The sequence below is a fragment of the Limanda limanda genome, chromosome 16, assembly GCF_963576545.1.
Source record: "Limanda limanda chromosome 16, fLimLim1.1, whole genome shotgun sequence".
Taxonomy (NCBI): domain Eukaryota; kingdom Metazoa; phylum Chordata; class Actinopteri; order Pleuronectiformes; family Pleuronectidae; genus Limanda; species Limanda limanda.
In genome coordinates, this window is record NC_083651.1 from 22,757,812 (window position 1) to 22,781,137 (window position 23,326).

Below are 23,326 nucleotides of genomic sequence, written 5' to 3' on the forward strand. Positions count from 1 at the left end.
TATGACATTACATAAAACAAGTGCATCTTTTGTGCAGCGCTGAATTACTCATTACAGGCGTAAATTAGAAACATGCACTAATTTTATTTTTTTCTAAGAACCTGATTAACTCCAGTTCAGAACTAAAGCCTGGGTTCCCAGGGAGACAAGCCGGGTCTGAATCTTAAGGATCACTAAATTCATTTTCAACATTAAATTTGTAGTTCTGTCATCAGCATGAATTGCTATATTTAAAGGCTGTGCCATAATTTTGGAGTGAGTTAAATATCCCAAGTCACCCAATCTGACGGACATTTTCTGTGACTATAAGCAACAAGCTAGGAACCAAAAACCTTCACGTCCAGCTAGAAGACAAGCATGTGTTTGGGTTATTTGTGGGTTGTATGGAGTGAGATTGTGGCGGACATATTGGGGTGGACTTCAGGCTGCACTCCAGGCAAAATGGAGCGATGAAGTTGTTGAGAGTGAAATGACAAAAATGGCAAATATAATCGCCCATCATGATAGCTCCGGGGGGAAAAAGGGCCTCAGGTTGAAAATAACCACAATTACACCGAGCTACAAAGAGCCACATGCGATACATTGTCACAGTCTGCCATCTTTCTGAGGCATTAGCATTTGAATGGTTTCAGTATAAACAGACTCCCAGGCCCGTCTGACTCTCACACACTTTGAATGCACTGTATGTCAGTCAAAACCAAGAAAAACAATGGTTCCGTGAAAGAACAGGGTGCAGACTGGCTGGCTGTTAGAGTGGCTCCACAGTAGGGCTGTAATAGAAAGCTCTTTGGAAACTTAAAAATAAATCTGTAGATTAGTTGTGATGAGTTTTTCTATAGAAGCAGGACAGGAATTAGCAGGAAGTAGGAAATGTGGACCAGAGGCTGTGTAATAGTCATGTATTATGCATAGTGATGCGTGAGTTTCCTCAGTTCCTGTTATTGTTTTGCTCTGTGCATGGATTTCAATGGATGCAGCAGTGAGAGACGTCTTATTGCATTAAAATAAAGTTTAATTACTGACAATTCAGATCCAAATACTCTATCTCTCTATGTGGCTGCAGTAAATCCTTATGCTACAGTGAGAATCATCCACAATGTTGCCCTGTTAAGTATTTTGAGGTAGTTTTGAACAATTTTTCAGCCCTCTACAGGTCGGTCAAAAACCGACGCTGCTGCAGCCGTCTCTGTTTGCTCGTTCACCGGCTCGAGTATGGTGCCCATGTGACCTGTGTTTTATTATTATTCATCGCGTGGTACGGGTAAGTAGCACCTTTCCCTGTTGTGAAGCACTGTGCAAAATGATTACATGCTGGGCTGAAGATATTCAAACGTAATCCTTATATCAGCTCAAAGACACCAGATGATCAGCCTTCCCTCTTGGCAAACACCAAGTGCTGCAGGGATTGTATATCTGCCACTGAGCCTGCTTGATTCCGTGCACATATCTAGAGCTATGCAGTGCTTCCACTGAGAGCATGAGTCAATAGAGAAGTGCATGTAGTAGCCTTGATACCATGGTCTGCAAATAGGTCATGAAAATCACACGCTGTGAAAAAGCTTCTTTCCCCCCCTGTCATCTATAACCTTTCTCATTTACTATTAATATATACCGGCATTAATTGGCATTAAATAAAAATACTTTAAACTTGTCAATATATGACAGGCATGATACAGAGGCAGCATGATTAATTTTATTCAGATCTATTTCTCCTAAAAGAACAATGACGACACATTCTGAGAGGTGACGGCTGAAGTTCAGAGCAAAGGAGAGAAAAAAATTCACGCGTTGCTCAACAAACAGTTGTGCCTTGTCATCCGATACCCTTTCACACAATGGGAAGCTGGGATTTGTAAAATGTTTGAATCACTGAGAATATGCGGTCAAATGTTAGTCGGTCTGAAGCACAGAGGCATATGCATATTCACAGCAGAAAGCCCAGTGCTAATTTGCAGTCTACAGCAGTGTAATTTTCCATAATCAGATGTATCAACAGAATGATTCTCGCAATTGCACAAAATTAACTCCATCTGTTATCACATTATGCCTGGTTTAAAAAAAAAAGATACTGGCTGAGATACTGTATGCAAAGCTCAGGAGATTCTGCTGCCTTGTTAAATCGGGACTTTGAGCCAGTTATGATTCCCTCAAATTCTATCAGTGATCTGAAAATTGAAATGTCAGCATATCACTGGCGGAACATATGGTGAGCGTAAATCAGCACAAACTGTGTGGTCAAGCTTTCGCACTCGAGAGGAGAAACAACCGATTTAGAGACAGTGCAACTGCAGCATGTAGTGAATGAAAAATAAGTCATCATTTACTATTACGTCATAAAGAAATACCTTCCAAACATTTGTACCAGGCCTTTTATCCCATCTGTCCTGGTCGAGTTGATGATTGTTATAACAGATTCGTTTTTCTTTCCTTAACCCTTTGATACACAAGCTATGCAAACCCCCTCTAAGGCACAACATGGGTCAAAAATGACCCGTATTGACTTTCAATGTTATTTCATGCACGGCTGAGTGTTTCTTTGCTATATTTTTGGAAATCTAATTATTTCATCATTTAATATTCAAAGTATTCATTAAATATCTTGTTTTTGATTACCTCAAATCATTATTTTCATTTTATCTTTCATAATTTATTAACTAAAATAGTTTTTGTATTTTTAAATCAAGTTTACACACATGGGTCAAAAATGACCCGATGGAGTTTAAATTGTAAATATCTTTGCAATAAATTTATTTCATCATTCAGAATTTCAGGAATTCCTCAATTAACTTGTTTTTGATCATCACAAATTCTTACATGGGTCATGTTTGACCCATGTGTGTAAACTTGATGTAGTAATACAAAAACTATTTTAGTTCAAAAATTAAGACAGAGAAACTGAAAATAATGATTTGTAGTAATCAAAAACAAGATATTTTAATTAATACTTTTTAATATTAAATGATTAAATAAATAGATTTTAAAAGATATAGCAAAAAAGCACAGCCATGCATGAAATAACATGTGAAATGAATACAGGTCATTTTTGACCCATGTTGTGCCTTAGAGGGGTAGTGATACAAAAATGATTTTTATTAAAAAAGTAAATAAGGACAAATAAAAATAAGAATTTGTAATGATCAAAAAGAAGTTAATTGAGGAATTCCTTGAATTCTGAATGATGAAATACATTTATTGCAAAGATATTTACAATTAAAACTCCATCGGGTCACTTTGACCCATGTTGTGTATCAAAGGGTTAACATGCAGATCATGATTTGGGGGGGCTTTGCTACCTCCGTTTCCTGCCTGCCGACCATCCTGGATGGAAAAATGAATTCCCAAGTTTATCGAGGTCACATGATAATGTCAAGGTGGCTATCCACCAGCTGCAGCTCCATGCCAGGTCGAATTGCATTTTAATTTTAACGATAGTCTGATGTTAGGGAAATAGTCTCACGTGAGAGCAGCTCTCAGCCGGCAACTGAAGTAATATTTCAGGACGAACGGTCCATCGTTCCTCCTGAATGTTGTGTAGGAAAATCCAGAACTATCTTTGGATTGAGGTTTTTGCTCGACCAGGTAGTACTGCGTGGATGAACACTATGTTTCCATGGCAGCCAACATGTCTACTAACATAATACCTCGTCAATACCGCGAGACTATTTCCCTAACATCAGACTATCGTTGAAATAAGCAAAAAAGCTATTTTACCAATGATAAAAATTCAAGGCTTAAGTAAAACTACAAGGACGTTGTTTCAGATAGGATTTAAGTGATATGTGAAACAGCGAGCTCCCAGAGAAACACTGGGTGATTGCGGCTGGAATTATTATTGGGATGGGGTGAAAAAATACCAACTTTTGAGATGGAAACCGATGAGATGAAAATAACTGACTAGTGAAGGTTATGCTACAACCGCACAACATCCCTCGGACAAGTAAATCCAGTCCAAATATGTAATCTTTCCTCAAATCAGCCAAAATTGGTTTATCCTTTTGAAAACACAGTTGCTGCAGAGTTTATGTTACTTTACACAAAAGCTGTGTAGGAAAGGTATTAATATCTATGAAAAGCTTGGCAATGGTGAGTATTACGGACACAGAATTCCCTCCAAAGCATCAGTCAAAGGAAAAACTCACACATCTATAGCGAACCACTCGAGCAGGAGTTTCTCAGACCTTACCGTTCAGCCAAACAGATGGCAGAGTATGAATGGTAACTGTGGCATTGTTCCTCTGCCAACACACACAAGAAGCCCGACCATGGACAAGGAGAAACTAACCCAAGGCTAACAGTCAGATTGCCCCATCTGGCCTAATTATGGCTTCCCTTCAGGGATGCCTTTGCCTGTGCATAGCCAGCCTTTCCCCCAAAAAAATCTATGTTTGCAAGCAAAGCCTGTATTTAATGTGGGACTAAATTAATATGCAAACCCAACACAGGAGGTATACACCCGTGGCCGGCACACGGACCTTTAATGAGTGGAGTTTCCACCCATAAATTACAAGCTTAACCCATTCTCCAAGTGGAAAGCTGTGGTTGGTATCCTCTGGGTGGCAAGAAAGACAAGATTGATTCCACAACGATGAAACTGGGTCACATACTCTCTGGGGTTCAAACATTCAAGACGTGTGTGCAGGGAAATATCATTTCTATAAGATGTGCTGTGATTGCAGTGACACAAGTTAAGTATTTAGATAGTTATCTGAGAAGCCCAAGTATGTCAGCTTTGATGTGACGTGGAGCTGTCCGGATGGTCTACAAGGTATAATTTCCTCAAGAAATTGAGAGCTACATGTGCATGTACATGTACTTTTGAAAAAAATGTAATCCTGTAGCTCAAATACGGCTCAAATGTGACAGTAAATGTTGTTAATCCCTCAAAGCACAATTTGCTGAGGGATTTCAGAACTGGTGCACTGCCAGGTTTCTGACATGCCCTTAAATACTGGAAGAAACGTCTTGGGTGTGGGTGTAGAAATCTTGCGACAAACAATGACATTTTAATTCTAACCACTCCTGAGGAAGGAAATCCGCCGTAATAGGATTTGATGACACCAGATTGTTTCCTCATATTAGAGGAAGTAATGATATGAGTGACAATATCTTCCCAGACTGTGGAACAACAAAGTGAGATGCATGAAATATTGATTGTCAGTGTCTGCTGATGTGTGTGTTGTTTGTGTTTCTGTAAGTGTGCAGTCGGGTCTGGCAGTCAATCGAAACAAGTGTTATCAGGACAACAACACTTGGATCTTCAACTTCTCAAACAGCGAAGCAAAATGTGCCTTAGAATCTAAAATTGTAAGAGAAAAACATTTTTGAGAAAGGGCCTTCCAATCATCAGATCTATCTGGATCTTAAACTGAATTAATATATAAAATAATGTTGAAATTATGAATCACAATCTGTATAGATCCCCTCTTACAGTCCCTGAATAAAAAACACATTTTAAGTCACTAGATCCAAGCATTTATTTGGATTTGCATGAAATTGTCCACATTCGCAATGTTTAAGAAGGAGGAAATAAATTACTGGAGCCGCCCCCTGATCTAAGTAACAGATGCATAAGAAAACATCCTTGGTGGAGGTGAATACAAAATCATCTTCATCAGTAAAATGTCCATTACTGCACTGAAAGAATGGCACATGTCACCAGAGAGAGAGGAAAGCGATGACATTGACGATTTACTGCAAATGTTCTCAATCCATTAGAGGAGCAAAATTTAAGAGTTGCATTCAGGACCAGTCGCATTGGAAGAAGCGCATCAGTTATCTTAAGCTCCTTCATCCCTGTGTTTGAGATGTTGTCATGAAAAGTTAATCAAGTGAGAGAATTTGATGTTGTGTAGAAACAGAGTGTGGGAGGGAAGGTGCATGTTAGACATTGTTTATTTTGCAGAGGGCTCAAAGTCCCGAACAAAAGTATACACTACTTATTTTAAGTGTACACTCATGCTTTGTGTTTTCCCCAGAACATGAACCGAGAGACAGTAGTTTCTCACGAGCACATCAGTAATGAGATTATTTTCCTACTTTTCAGCCAGTGCTTTGATTCAAATCCTCAAATGGCTTAAATCAGCGTTGTCTCTGCAGAGGGCAAACACGTTGCCTCAGACAATTTGTGCTATGATATGGAAATCATTGATGTGTAAAAGTCGGCATTAACTTAGCATGGCAGAAACATATCGTATATATTAGAGGGCCTTTAAAATCAGGGGGCTGGAGGAAGCTGCCACACGTCATCAGCACCGTAACATTTAACAACATTCAGAGGATTTTTGACGAGTGCAAATACACACACCAGAATCTAAAGACTGGAGCGCTAGAAGCAGACAAAGTGAATGGAGAGAAACAAGGGTGAAGTGGGCCGAGGGGAGAAGAGGGCAGCAGTGTTGCTGAAGCAGAGGGTCTTAAAGAAAGTTGTTGTGGAAAAGAGAAGAGGCCAAGTAAATGCTAAAGAAATGATGGAATATGAAAATATAAAGGACATGATGAAATGTCAGAGGGAAACTGTAACATATAGAGGGCAAATGTTTTGACATGATGGTACTGATGTAGTGGATGAAGCTGACACAGGTGAAGGACTCAGTTGCGTAGGAATAAGTAAAGAATCAGTTATAAGCAACTGGTTGACTTCAATGAAAGGGAAGCAAACATCACATGTGACCCTTCCTTTTAGGAAAATACACAACGCCTTGACCAAGAGAGAGACTTGAAAGTCTTTCAGAGCAGCTACACTGCTGGAACAGCCAGGGCATTACCTTGGAGATCCATTAGTTACAACAGCACAAAACAGATCGTGTCTAACTGTGAAAAGGCCTGCAACACTCTAAACTGTAAAAAAAGTTGAGTAAAAGAAAGCTTGAAGAGAAGGCTGTATTCTTTAAATTCAGTTTGCCTTGCATGTGTGAACAAACTTACTCACTCAAGAAAGGACTTCAGGAAGAGGCTCAGCAGAAAGTGTGTTGTGTGAAAAAAAACATCCGATGTTGAATGCTGGGAAAAACAAAGCTCTTCAAGTTGAGAACCGCTGCACTGAGGCAATTACGGCAGCACAAGTGAATACTCCACTAGTTTCCTTAGAGAATTCCTAGCGATAACCATCTCTAGCGATTGTGCCAGTCCAGGTCAAGCTGCCAAATGGTAATGAGATCATTAAGGTGTGTGTGTGCTTTCCTGGATTCAGGAAGTGCTGCCACCTTTTGTACAGGAATGAAATACTGTCATAAAAAGTAAGCCAGTATTCCCCTGGAAAACCCGACATCCAACCTGATGCAAAGAAATAAATCACTTTATAAGAAGGTTAGAAGGAAGGTTATTCCCGAAAATATGTTAAACTGAACCAGACTGATGCAGATAGTGGACTGGATTGGATCTGCACATCTAAAATAATGGAGCTATGGGAGGCGATAGACATTAGATGTGTTTAAAAATATGTTGTTGAAATGTCTATGGAACAACAACCAATTTGTGCACATCCTGTCCACATGAGCCTGACTGAATTGTGAACAAGCTCAAATTACCATAACACAACATTTCTGTTCCACTACAGTCGCCAACTGGAAAAAACCCAAGTTTAATCTGAATTTCAGCAATAATTTCCTGGAAACATGATTAAAAAAGGAGTGGGGCCCTTGTTCAAAAGACTTGTGTCTCATTTCTGCAAGAACATTCCGAACCAAGAGCTGCTTCTATGGCCCATCTTACTATTATTCCATAAGTGTGTACATTTCCACTGGGACCCACTTGCAGTTTTATACTGAAAAGATTGTACCATTACGTTGAGATTGCACCTGATGACTCAAAGTTACAATGATTGTTCTGGTGGCCAGACAGTGACATTGAAAAATAATCAAAAGGGCATGTGTCATTGGACTTATTAGCTGAAACACCTTCAGCGAGTTATACTAATTTTGCCCGGAAAAGAACTTCACAAAACCACAGCTTCAACAAGATGTGGACACTATTATGATACAATGCATATGTGAATGAGTTCTTGAAATCAGTACTCAACTGAGGCTCAGGGTTATTTGATAATAACGATTGCTTTATGAAAAGCTTTCATTTAACAAATCGGAAAGGCAACCATATACAAGACAATGAAGAGGAGATCAGAGACCTTGACCTGCACAAGGTTTCAAATGATGAACAACCAGTGTTGGGGAGTAACGGAATACATGTAACGGCGTTACGTATTTAGAATACAAATTATGAGTAACTGTATTCCGTTACAGTTACAAATTAAAAAGATGGTATTCAGAATACAGTTACATTGTTGAAATCAGTGGATTACATGACGGTACTTCTCTGTTTCACGAGTTTATTCCCTCTCTCGTAAATCCACCGGCGGCAAAGACCCCCAGGAAGCAGCTGGAGACCAGGGCTGCCGTAAGAGCGCCCAGGCCCCCGGCGGCGTGAAGAAGCCTCACCGCTACCGGCCCGGGACCGTTACAGGCCCGGGACCGTGGCTCTGAGAGAGTTCCGTCGCTACCAGAAATCTACGGAGCTGCTGATCCACAAGCTGCCCTTCCAGCGCCTGGTGAGAGAAGACCGACCTGCGCTTCCAGAGCTCCGCTGTCATGGATCTGCAGGAGACCAGCGAGGCACGCCGGGTTCACACCGGACGCTGAAGCGCCGGGCAGCGCTAATAATATCATCAATAATTTAATGTCATCCATCTTCAAGAACTTCTCCGCTGTTAGCTCCGTTCAATGTCGGGTGTCGAGGGTAAATTACGTATTCTCCACTCAAGCCAATGGGGAGTCCCCCCCTCTCTCTCTTTTTATCTTTATGACTGCTTGTGTGTCTGTAGTGGATGGTCAGAAGGGGGCATTTAATAATGTGATTGGTAAAATTGGTAAAATTAAAACTCCAGGACAACAGAAGGGGAATACAAACTATGGTATGCATACTTTATCATTTATATCATATAAAATATGTCATCAATATCGTTTAAAATCATTTTTCAGTGTGTTTCCTGGAGCGATACGCTCGCGTCAAGCGCAAACTAAAATAGACTCAACGAAACGATCGCAGCACGACGCGAGGCAGCCTTGGCGCAGTGCGGTGCTTCAGCCTCCGGTGGGACCCGCACAGAGGTGGCAGTGGATGGGAGCTGGACATCCAGCTGGCCCGCCGCATCAGCCAAGAGAGAGTTTAAACTGCTGCTGCTCCACTGACTATAACAACGCCGCAATCATACACTTAAAAAATGCAATACAAACCGGAAGTATTCCAAGTATTCAGAATACGTTACTCAGATTAGTTAATGTAATGGAATACGTTACAGATTACATTTTTGGGCATGTATTCTGTATTCTGTAACGAAATACATTTTGAAAGTATCCTTCCAAACACTGTGAACAACTAACAACTAATCATCTGCTTCTGATTATTGTTCAGCCCAGAGTGCAGCCATGTTTTTAGGCAAGATTACAACATGCAGGTGAACTATTTTTGTATATATGGATAAAAACTATATGTTATTAAAGAATAAAGGAAATTAAAAAGACGCAGAAAAGACACTGCACTTGTGGCAGATGCCAAAATGCACCACAAAGCAAATGAAACTGGAAGCAATGTTGATACTACCCACCCAGACCAAAAGAGTAATCAGTTGCCTGCTGATTCTGTTCATCCATGAAGTTCCACACTAAAACTTGATTTTCACTTTCTTTCCTTTTCTGTTTCACTTGGTATTTTTACTCTTGTGCCCATTTCCACTCAGTAACAGAAAAGGGCCAGTGTGTAACAGACATGTCATCCCTGCGTAATTTCCTTGCTACTGTGGTGTCATGAGCATTTTTGAAATAATGTGCAGAGGGAACATTTTTTCAACTGCCATATCTGCGGTTTATTTTAGGCCTTTCTTGTGAAATGTAGAGAAATGGCACTCGTACCTCTTTCCTTGAGCTTTTCCTTTTCATTTCAAGTTGAATAATGTGCATCGACCTTTCGTCAGCCTTTGTGTTGTCGTGTTTTTAAAAACGTCTGTCACCATCAGCAGCCTTACGTTACCCGACAGCCGCATAACGAGCCAACTGACCTTCAATCACACTCCCTGTCAAAGTAAGCTGAAGAACCACATGGAACAGGAAGTGGAAAAGTGTTTTCATGCATCCTTGATGTAATCCTCATACAATCAGTGGAAGCATTGTTTTGAAATCCTCATATTTTACCAGCTGTGGAAGCTCATGGACAAAATTATAGTTCACTTAGACAAGTATCCACGATACAAAAGGAGATATTAGACAGTCGAGACAGAACATTGATCGATTCTACCCAGAGAGAGCACACTTGAAAGCTTAGCACAAAGAGAGAGGGGAGAGATCTGAGAGCAACAAACTTCCCCACCGGGGGGAAACTCCGAATCAAGGCATGCAGCAGGATGAGATGGAATCGTAAGAGCCAGCAATAACTGCGGCTGCTATGGTTGTATTGTGAGCAGTGAAGCAGCTCTTTCATTGGCAATGAGAGGGTAAACACATGTTTAACAGCTTAAACAGAGCATTATATGAGTGAAGGGATCCGAACAGAATGAGAGTCTAGTGCATCATGTGAATTTCGCAGAGTTTCTCCAGCTTTCTGTGCTAACTTCACACGCCTTGTGCTTTAATAAATGGAAATTTAACTAAAGATGAAGAATATCTGTTGTTTTCCTTTTATAGAATTCCATTTTCTGTTCTCCACATCATCAGCAATTATGTCGAGCAATCATGAGCTATTACAATCATGAGGTTATTAAAGATGAAAATAATTATGTGGGTCGAGCTTAGTCAGGAATTAAAACACCAGAGTACTTATTAATGTGTTGTGTAAATGTCAGCAGGAGAACAAGATGTGACCCGTGTGTATGCAGTCAACTTGTACGTGTATACCGGCCTGTTATTTTTTTTTTTATTAATTAAACATTCCATCACTCAGAAATATAGTAAGACAAGAGCTTACTTAATTTTCTATTAAAGTAAAGAGAATGTAGAGGACAACTCAGCTGTAATAGGCCACATGCCATTCAAAATCAATAATTATAATTCTGTGTGATTAAGGCTTTGTGCTTGATAAAACAATTTCTCCAGTCTCATATTGTCAATTTTTTTAACAAACAGCTACTACAATGAAATACGTTGATCATTAACTTTTTATTTGGGACTAAGACAAGAAGACAATGAGACCAACAACATTAAAACATTTAAAAACCTAAATCTCTATATTTAGGTTGACAGAAAAGGGGAAAACCTTATTTGAATAGTGGAGCACATTTATCTCCCTGTTTGCTTCTAGTTCATATTTCTGCAGCACGACCGTGCACGGTGAAAATATCGGCTGATTCGAGCTATTCACCTCAAACTAGCTGGCTCCAGGAGATCAGTTAACACACAGTGAAGCGGAAAGAACATGACGGGAAAACAAAACAGGTTGACCTTTAGACCCCCTTCAGATATAATGCGGTGGAGAGGAAAAAGTCACTGTGTCGTGTTGTCAGGAGAGAAGCCCTGCGACAACCTATAGGCTGAGGATACACCTTTGCACTACATGACTTATTTAGCGGTTTATCTACTTTACCTGCTCTCTAACCCTGACCCTCAGTCTACCAAAAACTGTTGTACAAGGTTATTTTTTAAAGTTTTTTTCTCCGGTGACTTTCTGAATGACTCATATTGCAGTAACAGGTTGCATCCGATTTGGTGATATAGATGCATCATACCAGACTTGGTTTGAAGTAGGAAATAAATCGACATTGTGTCAGTTCATCAATCACAGTTATCACAACACAAGTCTAAAAAAAAAACCTAAAAGAGGAGCTCAGATGTGTTAAGCAATACAACAAAAATTAATGAAGATCTCATATCATAATCAATCAAATATCATAATTTCCCCATAATAAATTAAGTCTCCATCAAAATATAACTGGATTTCATTACTGGGGTTATTTCCAGCACTTTATTTGATCAAGGCTGCACAGCTGACATTGACTTTGAAGCACCAACGTGTCAGATCAATCTTCCACTGACACTGATGTCAATGTGCCAACACGATATCGTCAAGATCCCATCACTGCTTCAAACTTGTGAACTTGTCACTGATAAATATTTGTATCTATATTTCCCTCTGTCATGATGTGATACGTTAGTTGGTAAAGATAGAGATAGAGACTGTGATATTAACAAGAATAATGTCCTGAACAGGATATCAGTATATCCTCTGATTTAGAATTAATAACACTAATTCAATATTGAACTTATTTTTGTGGGAAAGTGAAAATATTGAATGAGCAGTGTCCAGGCATGGATTAGGCCTGGCAGCAGATTTAAGCTTTCATTTTTTAAATCTAGGAGAAATCTAATCCCGGGCTTTACGCTTTTACAAAGTCTTCAAATTCCGTTTCTAAGCAGCTCCAGGCTGATTCGTTTTTTCCATCATTTGATATAAATTTGTTTGTGTTCACTTTCTTGGAGTGCCCTAAAGATAACACATGAAGTCTGAAGCCGAATTGTGTTTATCTAATTCCTACATTTGTCTTTCTCAAGGCGAGCATTGGAGACGTCAGAGATCCCACGGCACAGCCACGAGCGTGTGATTAAGAACGAGCAAGTCTCCTGAAGGTGAACGCAAAGAGTTTGGTGGTTTTCCATCAGGGCACCTTCAAACCAATCCCTTCTGGGGATGTTCGGCATGTATATTCATAAGAGGTGGGCAGGAAAGGGAGGGAAAAAAAAGTTTTGCAAGAGACCCAGCTGGTTGCCTAAAACTTCTCTTCTGTGACCTCAATTTCTCCTGCTTCCGAGCGAGCGAGATGAAGCACAAAGTTTAGAGCATATGTCCCTAAGTGGAAATTAGGCAGCAGGTTGCCATGAAATCACCACAACCCTATCATTAAAATAAAATTTTGAGGTTTTTTTTATAAAAGTCAACAAATGCATTTATATTTTATACGAGAGTAAAGAACAGATCTTTTTTATAACTTTAGGCTAGGAAGTTTTCAAGGCTGCTGACTGCGGTGTTGAATAATGAGGTATGACTGTTAGCATTCAGATCGCTCATCCTCACACATCAACTTCCTTTTAAAAAGTATCTACAACACAGAAGTGCCATGTTACACACGTTCGATTCCCCTCCATAGACAACGGGTGCGTGAAAGGACATCTAACAGCTGAACTCATAGCAGTAATAAAAGGCCAGACAATGGGGATGAAGCCAACAAAGATAAATCAGTGATAAAATCTATACAATTCAACAGGACTAAAAAAGTACTCAATATGAAATGAGCACAAAAGCAGATGTAGCTGGAGTTATGGTGGTCATTAAAATAAAGAGCATTATTTATAATCCATATTAATATAACCAGGAATGCATTAGCGGATAGCAGGAGACATCTTAAGGAGCTATAAATATTGCTCTTCTGTGAAAATAAACGATCATTTTGTGTACTAAAAATTAAGATTTCAGTATGAATTGTAGTCTGAAAAAAATGGCCCTTATTTGAAAGCTACAGAAAGTCGATGTGTAGTTCCATCCATTATCTATATCCGCTTATCCTTTTGCGCTGGAGCGAATCCCAGCTGAAAGCAGGGGGGGGGTGGTCGCTGGTTCATTGCAGCGTCAACATCTTAAAACAAACAACCTTTCTCACTCACATTCACTCCTGTAGTCTCCAATTAACCTGATTCCAATCTGCATGTCTTTGATCTGTGGGAGAGTACCTGGAGAAAACCCACGCAAACAAGGGAGGGGGGGGCATGCAAAAAACAAAAAGCATGAACTTCTTGATTTATTCTGGAAATATACTGTTTGTTGCAGATATTGCAACCTTGTTTGGAGAGTGAACGGTGAATACTGCTGTGCAACAGTGAGTTGCTCGCCCGTTCGGTAGCTTTAGATTAAAAAAAACATTTTAACCCTGACACTTTGAAATTTAAAATGCAAAGCAGAACGTCCAAATTAAACTGATGAACGAGAGAAAATGTGTGCCTCTGGATTTATTGGTATTTCATTTGTGGCTCTGCCCTTCATTTAACATTTTTTAACGGGAAGGGAGGTTTCCGAGTTCCATTTTCTTTCTTGGAGACATCGTCACCAACGGCGAGGGATTAGCGTTCCCAGTACGATGCAGCAAGGTAAGTCGTGCTTATTGTTACTCATCTATATTTTAATTGTGAGCCAGCAGGATGTTGGAATAGTGTCTAACACAGGGGTGGGCAAACTTTTTGACTCGCGGGCCACAACGGGTTCTACAATTTGACAGAGGTGCCGGGCCAGGAACAGGTGGATAGAGTGTTTTTGTGAACTAATATAAATGACATGGAAAAATCATTACATGAAAGGATTTGGCCTTAACCAAGTAGCAAAGCACTTATTTGCAAGGCCATTTAACAAAAACTCGCCTTTGGAGAAAGGCTTGCTAGCCTTTGCTATTTTGAATGCCCCCCAAAAAACATGCCTTGGTAGATGACTCTTTAATCGCAGTTTGTCTTTCAAAAAAAATGTTTGCTGAGTCTGTAAATTGGCTTCCAACCTCTGAGCTGCAGCCACCCGTTCTTGCGTTGACTGCTTGCTAGCGTAGTTAGCATGCTTCGTAGCAAAGTGACGGCTGATGTTGTACTCCATGAAAACTGCGACAGTTTCTCTGCATAACAGGCATACGGCCTTCGAATGGACATCAGCGAAAAAATATTTTGTTGTCGACTCCGTGTTAAACACTCGGCACTCATTGTCCACTTTTCGTTTCCTTGATCCTCTCATTTTACAGAAGGGCTCACAGGGCAAAGGGAAAAAGTGAAGGGAGATCATGTGCCCTTTCGATCCCTATACATCACACTCCCTGGCAAATTTAATTTAGCTGACGCTTTTATCCAAAGCGACTTACAATAAGTACATTCAACCACGAGGGTTCAAACCCAAAACAACAAGAATCAAGAAAGTAAGATTTCTTCAAAAATAAAGCAAAACTACAAAGTGCTATAAGTATGTGCCATTTAAGTGGCACATACTAAAAAAAAAAAAATTATTTAATTATTTGGACAAGTTCGGCAGGCCGGGTTAAAAAGCCCAACGGGTATACAGCCCGCGGGCCGTACTTTGCCCATGTCTGGTCTAATACGTTTCTGGTCTAACACGTTTCCTTTTGGGGGATGTGTAACATGAACGGTATTTAACAAGTTGGAAGCAGAACTAACGTATTATTACAATTCATGATGAAGGTGTAAAGGACTCCTATGAAGAGTCTGCATATTAATCTGAATGTAAAGTTTGACAATGCAGATCTGTATCATCTTGTTCTTCCAGCATCGGTGGATCACCTGTCATTATCCGCCTGCCATGACTCACTTTTGCAGCTAGAAAGAAATGGATGGGATATAGTTGAGGCTGCAAAAACCTCATGTGTGTTTTTTTACCGGGGCTGAGTTGAGCATTTCTCCCAGATGGCATTTTGCATTTTCATTACACCTTACATGAAATGAACAGCGTCTTCTGTTTGTACCACGCTCGCAGACCTCATTCTGTTTTGCTGTGTAGTTGGATGAACAGATCTGAAGTATTAACCCTGAAAATCACTGAGTCCGTCAGAAACAATTTGGCAAATTTGAGAAGCAGGAAATCATATTTATATCTATGTGTTTGCATTATAAACCCTCCCAGGCCTTTGTAGCACTGAGACTTTTTCTACGCCCATCAATAAGGTAATCTATAAACTTAATTTGCTACTTGTAAACCAAACCAGCTATTCTACACACCCTAACAATGTCTTCTCACATCAATCAATATTGATTTGATTTCACCCTCTCGTCACAGGCAGTCTATCAGTCTACCAAGGAAATTCTTTAGTGCGAGCATTAGTGTCTGGGAGTGAAACACCAGAGTTTTACTGCTCTGCGCCAACACACAAACCTTTTGGACTCGGAGTCAGAGGCTAGCGTTTCCTTGCACCTTGCACTCACGCAGAGAAAAAGCTCAGCGTGACTTTAACTGTCTGATAGGTCAAGAAAAAAGGTCATGGTTCCTGCCAGACATGGGCTAATGTTGTGCCAGGACCACGGCCATCACGAGGCAGATGCTGCCTTATCGGACAAGCCAGGTGTCCGTATAGCAGCCTGAAATAGTTGCTAAGAATGGGAGGAACAACAAAAAACGTATGTACAACACAACACCTGGTGCTGCTGTCCTGCTGCTCTTCCGGCCCGCTCTGACATGAAGGATGATGAGCAGTCACCTTGGCAACCGGGTCAACAGCAGAAGTTAGAAAGTTGGAGCTCAAAACGTCCGTCTGTCTTTCTGTGCATGGAAATCATATCTCGTTCATCTAATCGGCTTCACTAGTTTGCCTTCAGTTTGTGGACCGAGTTGAACTTGTCTTCTTTTACGTCCTCAGATAAACTACAAGAGTGGTTTTACTGAGTCAAACTGCGGTTCAATAGTTGGACTTATTAAAGCCCATTCCAACCAAGGCATGTTCTCAATATGTCTGCACTATAACTACAAATGACCATTTTTAATCCAAACCTCAAGCCATAAAGGTTGAATGACCATGTGCCAAAGTGCAGATTAAACAATGCTTATCGATGTACACATGAAAATGAACCTCAAACTCCCACTATAACACAAAACCACACTCCGGCGTAAATTGACTTGACTAAACGTTTAGAATAGTGAGCATCTTATGCAAAGCACATTAGCAGGAAACAAAATAAAAGATTAACATTTTCCACCGATTTATATTCTACAAATCCAATACAGATTTAATTGGTCAAATAAATTTCACGAAAAGAATAAAGACGCGGAGGAGAGAAGATGAGCTTGATCTAATTAATTGCCATAATAATGAGAATGCTTATTATATTATGTATGCTAAACCCAAGGCAAGAATCAGGATATGAAAACAGCATTAACTCTTACCTCTGCAGTGAACTCCCTCGTCGTAGCCGTCCTCACAGTCTCTAGCCCCGTTGCAAAGTTTGTTGAAGTGAATACACTTTTTTGTCCCCGTACACTGTATGTGATTGAGTGGACATCTGATCACCACCTCCTGTGCACCTGAAATAACAAGAGAAACAACAGTCAACTCTCTGAACTACTTTTAATAACAGTCATTATTCACGCTCGGTATCAGTACGTATTTAGTGCAAAAGCTACATGAGCTTTAACAGTGTGTTCATCAGCTCGTGAACTGGGACATTATGAGAGAGAGACCATATGTGAAATAGAGCATATTGCATATTTCAATGTCATTATCATTTTTTTGCAGGTAAATTTATTTTTCTTTTTGAGTGCCTTTCCAAGTGCTGAGACTATATGACCTCTTTTATAGGAGGCGGAAAAACCTATGCATATGCAAATGTATTTATACTTCACAGCATTGTTCTTTGCACAAAGCAGATGTTCCTGCAGCCGCCGCACTGTCCTGTAACAAACTGCTCTCCCTGCCAGCAGCGAGCTGCTGCTTAAGGATTCATGAGGCACATAGACGACCCTCAGCCACAAGAGCACATAAAACACAGCTGACCACTGCACCGCCTCTGTAAATGTGTCACATCTCCACCTTAACTACATTGATATCAATTACCAGTGCGCCGCTGCAGCCACTTAATGGGAAGATTTATCACCCACGTGATGGGATCTGTAACAATCCCTGGAGCTCCCCCGCCCATAAGAAGTCACATGCCGGCACACTTAGACCATCTCGACTGGGCAATCACTTATTCACAGCTTCCATTTCTACTTTGGAAGGTAAGAGATGCCACAGTTAATGCGACTCTTACAAAGAGGGCCGTCATCCCGGCGCTGATTTACAGAGGGAATATGTGGACGAGTAGGAGAGCGTCTGTATTGACACAATAATGACTCACATTAGTTTCCCCACCCAAGAATTTTATTGCCTCAGAATGGTGATGGGAGATGTTCCTCTTTAATGAAGGTTTCTTGGCCATCTCTTCAAGCCCCAGTGATTTGCACTATTTTTATGCCACATTTAGGTAAGTCAAATATAAGTGACCTTGTCTCTGAGAGTTCATATTTCATACATGAGCAAACTGGCAGCCTCATCTGCTGAGCTCCAGTATGTTTAAAGCATTTGCCTTTTTCATTTCCCTCACTCCCTGCTGCTTTTGGGATGGATCTTTTTGATATGTGTGCTTATTTCAAGCTGCAAGTACAAACATACATTTGTGATCCATCGTACCAATGTATGATAATGTATGATATATATGATAATGAAAAAACAAAGAACAAAGGCACATATTGCTTAAGAAATCTGCATTGTTCTGCTATCAATAAGAGGAGGATTCCATCTTCAAAATGGTGAAGGAGGCCGTACTGTATTCACACAATTTACTTTTATGTCAGTGATTAATGATGAATTATAAGGAAAAGAAAGCTGAAACATATGAAACATCAAACTCAAACTCGATAAGTGGTAGATCTTATTATTTAACAGTCACCTAATGGTAAAATATAATCAAACAATTTTATTGTAATCAGATATGTGTGTTTATTGATGTATTTGTTAACACCTCCTCCTGAGGTTTCAATATAAATAGATAATTAACGTTGTATTAAAATACAGCAGAGGTGAATAAAATATATGGAACTCTGTCACTGAACATTCAACCAGGCGCAACACTACAGCTCATGTCCGTTTTGGCAAATGTGCTATTTAACACGCAGCTGTAAGAGTCTCTGACAACGCAGCCGTGTTGTCAGCCTTTTCCCCACGCTGTCTCACCGCATGGCTTCTAATCTAATGTGATGAGGGGAAAGGATGGAGCATGAATATTCAGTGGCTCTGATCTGTCATGCAGGGGTACACAGATGGTCTCTCAACGACTGAGGTGTTCGGGATTCCTGTGTCAGGTCCTACACTACTGTACTGAGTTGGACCGCGGCCCAGAGCCAAACATGCAGGGTAGTGCTGTTTTTTTTCAATGAACACATCCGCTGACAGCTACGCGACCCAATGGTACTTATACGATTCCCTGAAGACCATTCATGATGATGAGCATTGAGATGAGCACCGCTTCAGCTGCAAATATGTGTCTTTGACATGTCACAAAGTGTAACTGCAATTCTACATTCAGTCTTTCACCAAATGCAATTTTCTGTTCCCCGAAAAAATATCAAAAGTACCGGTATATTTTTTTTATCTTTTAATGCATTCATATGGATGTGCAGCAGTTTAACACTTCTAACATTTAGTGGATGACAGATGACAGAGAGTCAAAGAGTTAAAAGCAGATACATTGTGCTAGATCCCTGTAGTACTGGGGAATTCCTAATCTCTAATTATTTTTGGTAAAAACTAGGCTGTCCCAGTAATGGTTTGATAAATGAATAATGCTCGCAGATGAAATGGGCAAGCGCACAAAACCAGTTTAATCATAACACCTTGAGTGGAAGACAGATTTTCCCCTGGTAAGCAAAACATTTTTTTACAGTGAGATATGCTTATTCAGGCAAAGTGGAAAACATTTAAGTTCTGCATCAATATTTATCAATGTCTTACTTTACAATAACACAACTATTAATTAAAATAAAACATCCCCATCTAGTGTAAATACTTCACATATATTACCAGCGCTTCTGCAAACCAGCACATATCTGTGTTCCAACTGTACTAAACAAGATTCATATTAAAAAATATAATTTACGACAAGATAATTACAGGAATTAACTAGTGTAGGGCAGCAGGTCAAGGGTTAGTATTACCAGATGTGACCAGACATGCTCTGGACTGCTCGGATAAATGTAAATGTCCGTTAATGAGATTTATTTTTAAGTGAATTTTTTGCAAAAATACACAGTTATCGAATATGCCATGTGTTTGATTGTGTTCCAGGATTCTACAGTTGTGCTAACAGTGCTGTGAGGCTGTGCTTTGACACAACAGTGTGTTGAGCTACATTTTTACATCAGTTTCATCCTGGTCACAATGAAAATGCAAATTGATTCTAATCAGGTCGAGTGTGTCATGCTTTCCAGAGGATGAACGTTATTTTTTTTTTTTAAATGCACAGTCTTTCACACACTTCTTGTGCCAGCTAGTTGTTATTCTAGAACGAGAAGGATACATTTGTGCATTGGGGGTTTAATGGAAACGCTGGCTTGTAGGTGGCACTACCAAGCATTTACACACTAGGATATGATAATTAAACAATGCTATTTCCCCACTGAGTAACTGAGAACGAATCAGTTGAGCCAAACTAAAACTTCAGCAGCCACAGCATGTTCATTATGATAATTATTTTAATCTGAGCAGCTGGCAGCGCGTGTGGAATATTGAAAACCTAGAGGAAAATAACAGATAATCTATCAGCAGTGGAAGATTCTTGAGCTTGTATATAAAGTGATTCAGTATTATTAAAAAGAAGAAAAATACTTTAACTGTCTTATAAAATTAATGTTGATCAACTGACTTGAGACAACGCCAATGTAAAGTTCCTATAATGGCTCCAAAAGAGTATATGTGGCCTTGGTGGTAAATATTTAATTACCGTGACTTGTTTGCTCGACATTGTTCATCATTAACCTCGTTATCCTCTTACACAAATCTCTAATATGATCATAAGTACAATGACAGTGCAAAATCATGGAGGTAAATATGAACCGGAGCAGAACTGTGAGAAGGAGCCAAGACAGGAGAAGCTTTTACCCGATGCACTGTGCTGTGGTGCAGCTACTGAGCCTGAAGGCAGTAACAATTAGTCCTTTTGATACGGTCCCTCATACATCATGACAAATCCATCCGCAGAGGTGAGAGAGTATATATGGTAAATGTCCCCTTACTGTCACAACAGTATGGGAAAATGTACAAGTGAACTATGTCAAGTTAAATATGCACACACTGAAAGTTGAATATAAAATGTTGAAAAAAGCAAGTAATGTACTTTTGTAAACTAATAAATAAATATATGAATAAAGTTTTCTTCGTCCTGAGCTCCAAAACTGACGACTTTCACAAAATTCATGGACAAACAGTTCAACAAAATTATGTTTAATCTCTGAGCTGATGAGCTGCATCACTGGTGTGGAAGAATGACTAAAAAGCGTAAAAGGCATGAATATTTCAGGTATTCTGCTTGTGTACCTTGTGTGTGTGTGTGTGTGTGTGTGTGTGTGTGTGTGTGTGCGTGTGAACATCAAATCTGTCCTTGTTAAAGCTTGAGGATGTTTGGATTATAAGATGTCTGGGCAATGTGTGATGTTGAGGCTCGACTTGAATAACGAATGCAACACCGACCCTCCAGGATTTTATCTGCTTTTTTTTGGGGATCACAGCAGCTTTTTTTAAACATTAGAATACATGTTTACTGCAATTAAATTGTGGTAGCAATTGAAAGTAGCAAAAACCATCGCAATGTTTCTTGTATAAAGCTTTCCCTTCATGTTTAAACATTTTACTTTCTATTCCTAAGCTATTTTTACACATCCTTCCACTAGTTTTTCTGTGTGTTTGTGTTTCCACACAACGTTGCATTTGGTACAAATCAAATTAACTCTGCTTTCATGCAGAGCACTGGGGAATTGCGTTGCACGGTTGTGTGCAGCAGTAATTTTTGCTGGTAAATGTGAGATATTTGTGTCACACAAGTCTGCTTCTCCTTCACAACCACAAACAAGAAAGAAGTGCATCGAGGCTGCTATGTCTGAAACGTGCATGAAAGTATGATGATTAGTAAAATAAGTAGCAGAGACTAGACAGGGTTGTGAGATGTGCAAGAATCAGTGATTGGTTGATTTTGCATTCATTATTGTCTTTGCAACATTCTGGAGGAATTGTGTATATACAAGAGTTGTGTGACAGTATTTTTTTCAGAATCACAGCTTCCTCTGAGTCTGTGCTGCTTGTGTGCAGTTCTGCATTAATACCACAAAGGCAAAGAATCCTCACAGCAGTAATATGCAGTGCAATAAAATAAATGAGAGTTTAATAACAGTTTTCCCCTCAGAATGAGATGCTATATGTAGTATTTCCTTGAACTTTGGGACAAATATATAAATGAATAAATACTTATAGTTGTATCCCTGTCTGCTGCCAATACATCCTGCTGTTTCTGCTGTAACTGGCTGTCGTCCTCCTGCACTTCGACATCTCTTTCTTCATTAGCTGCTATCCTTGTCTGACCTTCTCTCTCTGCTTCAGCTACCACAGCCACCTTGGTTGAAGCCTGAAATTATTCAGAACAAATTAATTGGAAAGCTAATCGCAGTGGTCGCACTGTTCAGCTTTCCCACATGTTGCTTCTCAGGTTTCTAGGTACCCTGTTCTTTTTTGTCCAGACTGTCTTTGCTCATCCACAAGCCTGACGAGTCTTTGAACGCGTACTCGTCTGGAATGAGGGAGCAAACATTCAGTGTCAGAGTTGAAGAATTAACTTTAAAGTGATCAACTTGTGCAAGAAGTCAATATTGACTAGCAGCTATGCCAGCCATCTTCTCTGAAGAGATAAGCCGACAACCATCCTCGCTCCTGCACGTGACCATGTTTGGATTCAAAGTGCACGGAGACGAGAGGCTGTTCACAGACGGACAGATGGTCCTCGTCAATGTGTTTTCTTTAAGATTTAGATTTGAGTCGTTTGAAGTAGTAAAAAATAGAAAATCAATATGTGGCTGTCAATGTTGATAATGTGGTCGGCTGCTAGAAAATAATCAATGCATGAGAAACACAGTGACATCAAAGCAACAGTCTCCAAAAAACTCATCTTAACATGAAGGGCGCTTTAGAGGAATTACTTTACCGTGTGGCCTTTCTACCCTTGACATTTAAAGTGATTTACTTTCCCAAAAGAGCTTATCTTGCAGTATTCGTCTGACCACTAACGCAATATGTCTATATTATTTTCCACAAAAAAAAACCAAGCACTCAGTTTCTACCCGGACAGAGAAACACATTTACCAAATTATGAGCAAATCAAATGCTTGATTTTCAATCAACCACATTTAGAGAAAGCTGTAGCTGCCTTTGGGAAATTATAATGTGTAGCTGCTGCCCGCTTCCTCAGCATCAGCAGGACAATGAGTAGTCATCCGACGACTAAAATCATGTGGAGCTATTGAGAAGCAGCCAGCAGCACAGTATGAGCTGGACGACTCCCTGCTGGGAAAGTGTGTATGGCTTTGCATGCATGTGGTTATGCATGGCCAGCCTCTGGTGATGCTCGGAACAATAATCTCCCTCAATTCTTGTTTCTGTAGCATTACACCTTCAGCACATTAAACCCAGGCCGACTTGGTCAGTCAAGAGCATTGTTCTTCGGTTTGGCTTTAGAAACAATCCTTGGTGTGTGCGTACACAAGGGTTCAGATCTGCAGCCGTACGTTTGTTAGTTAGTAA

General features: G+C 40.0%; 1 protein-coding gene across 1 annotated transcript in view; it reads right to left on the reverse strand.

Moving 5' to 3' along the window:
- lrp1bb (low density lipoprotein receptor-related protein 1Bb) overlaps positions 1-23,326 on the reverse strand; it is a 180,215-nt gene that overhangs the window by 138,595 nt on the left and 18,294 nt on the right. Inside the window, exon 3 of the mRNA XM_061088066.1 lies at positions 16,894-17,031. Coding sequence (XP_060944049.1) covers positions 16,894-17,031 — 138 coding nt within the window. The remainder of the gene's footprint in view (positions 1-16,893; positions 17,032-23,326) is intronic.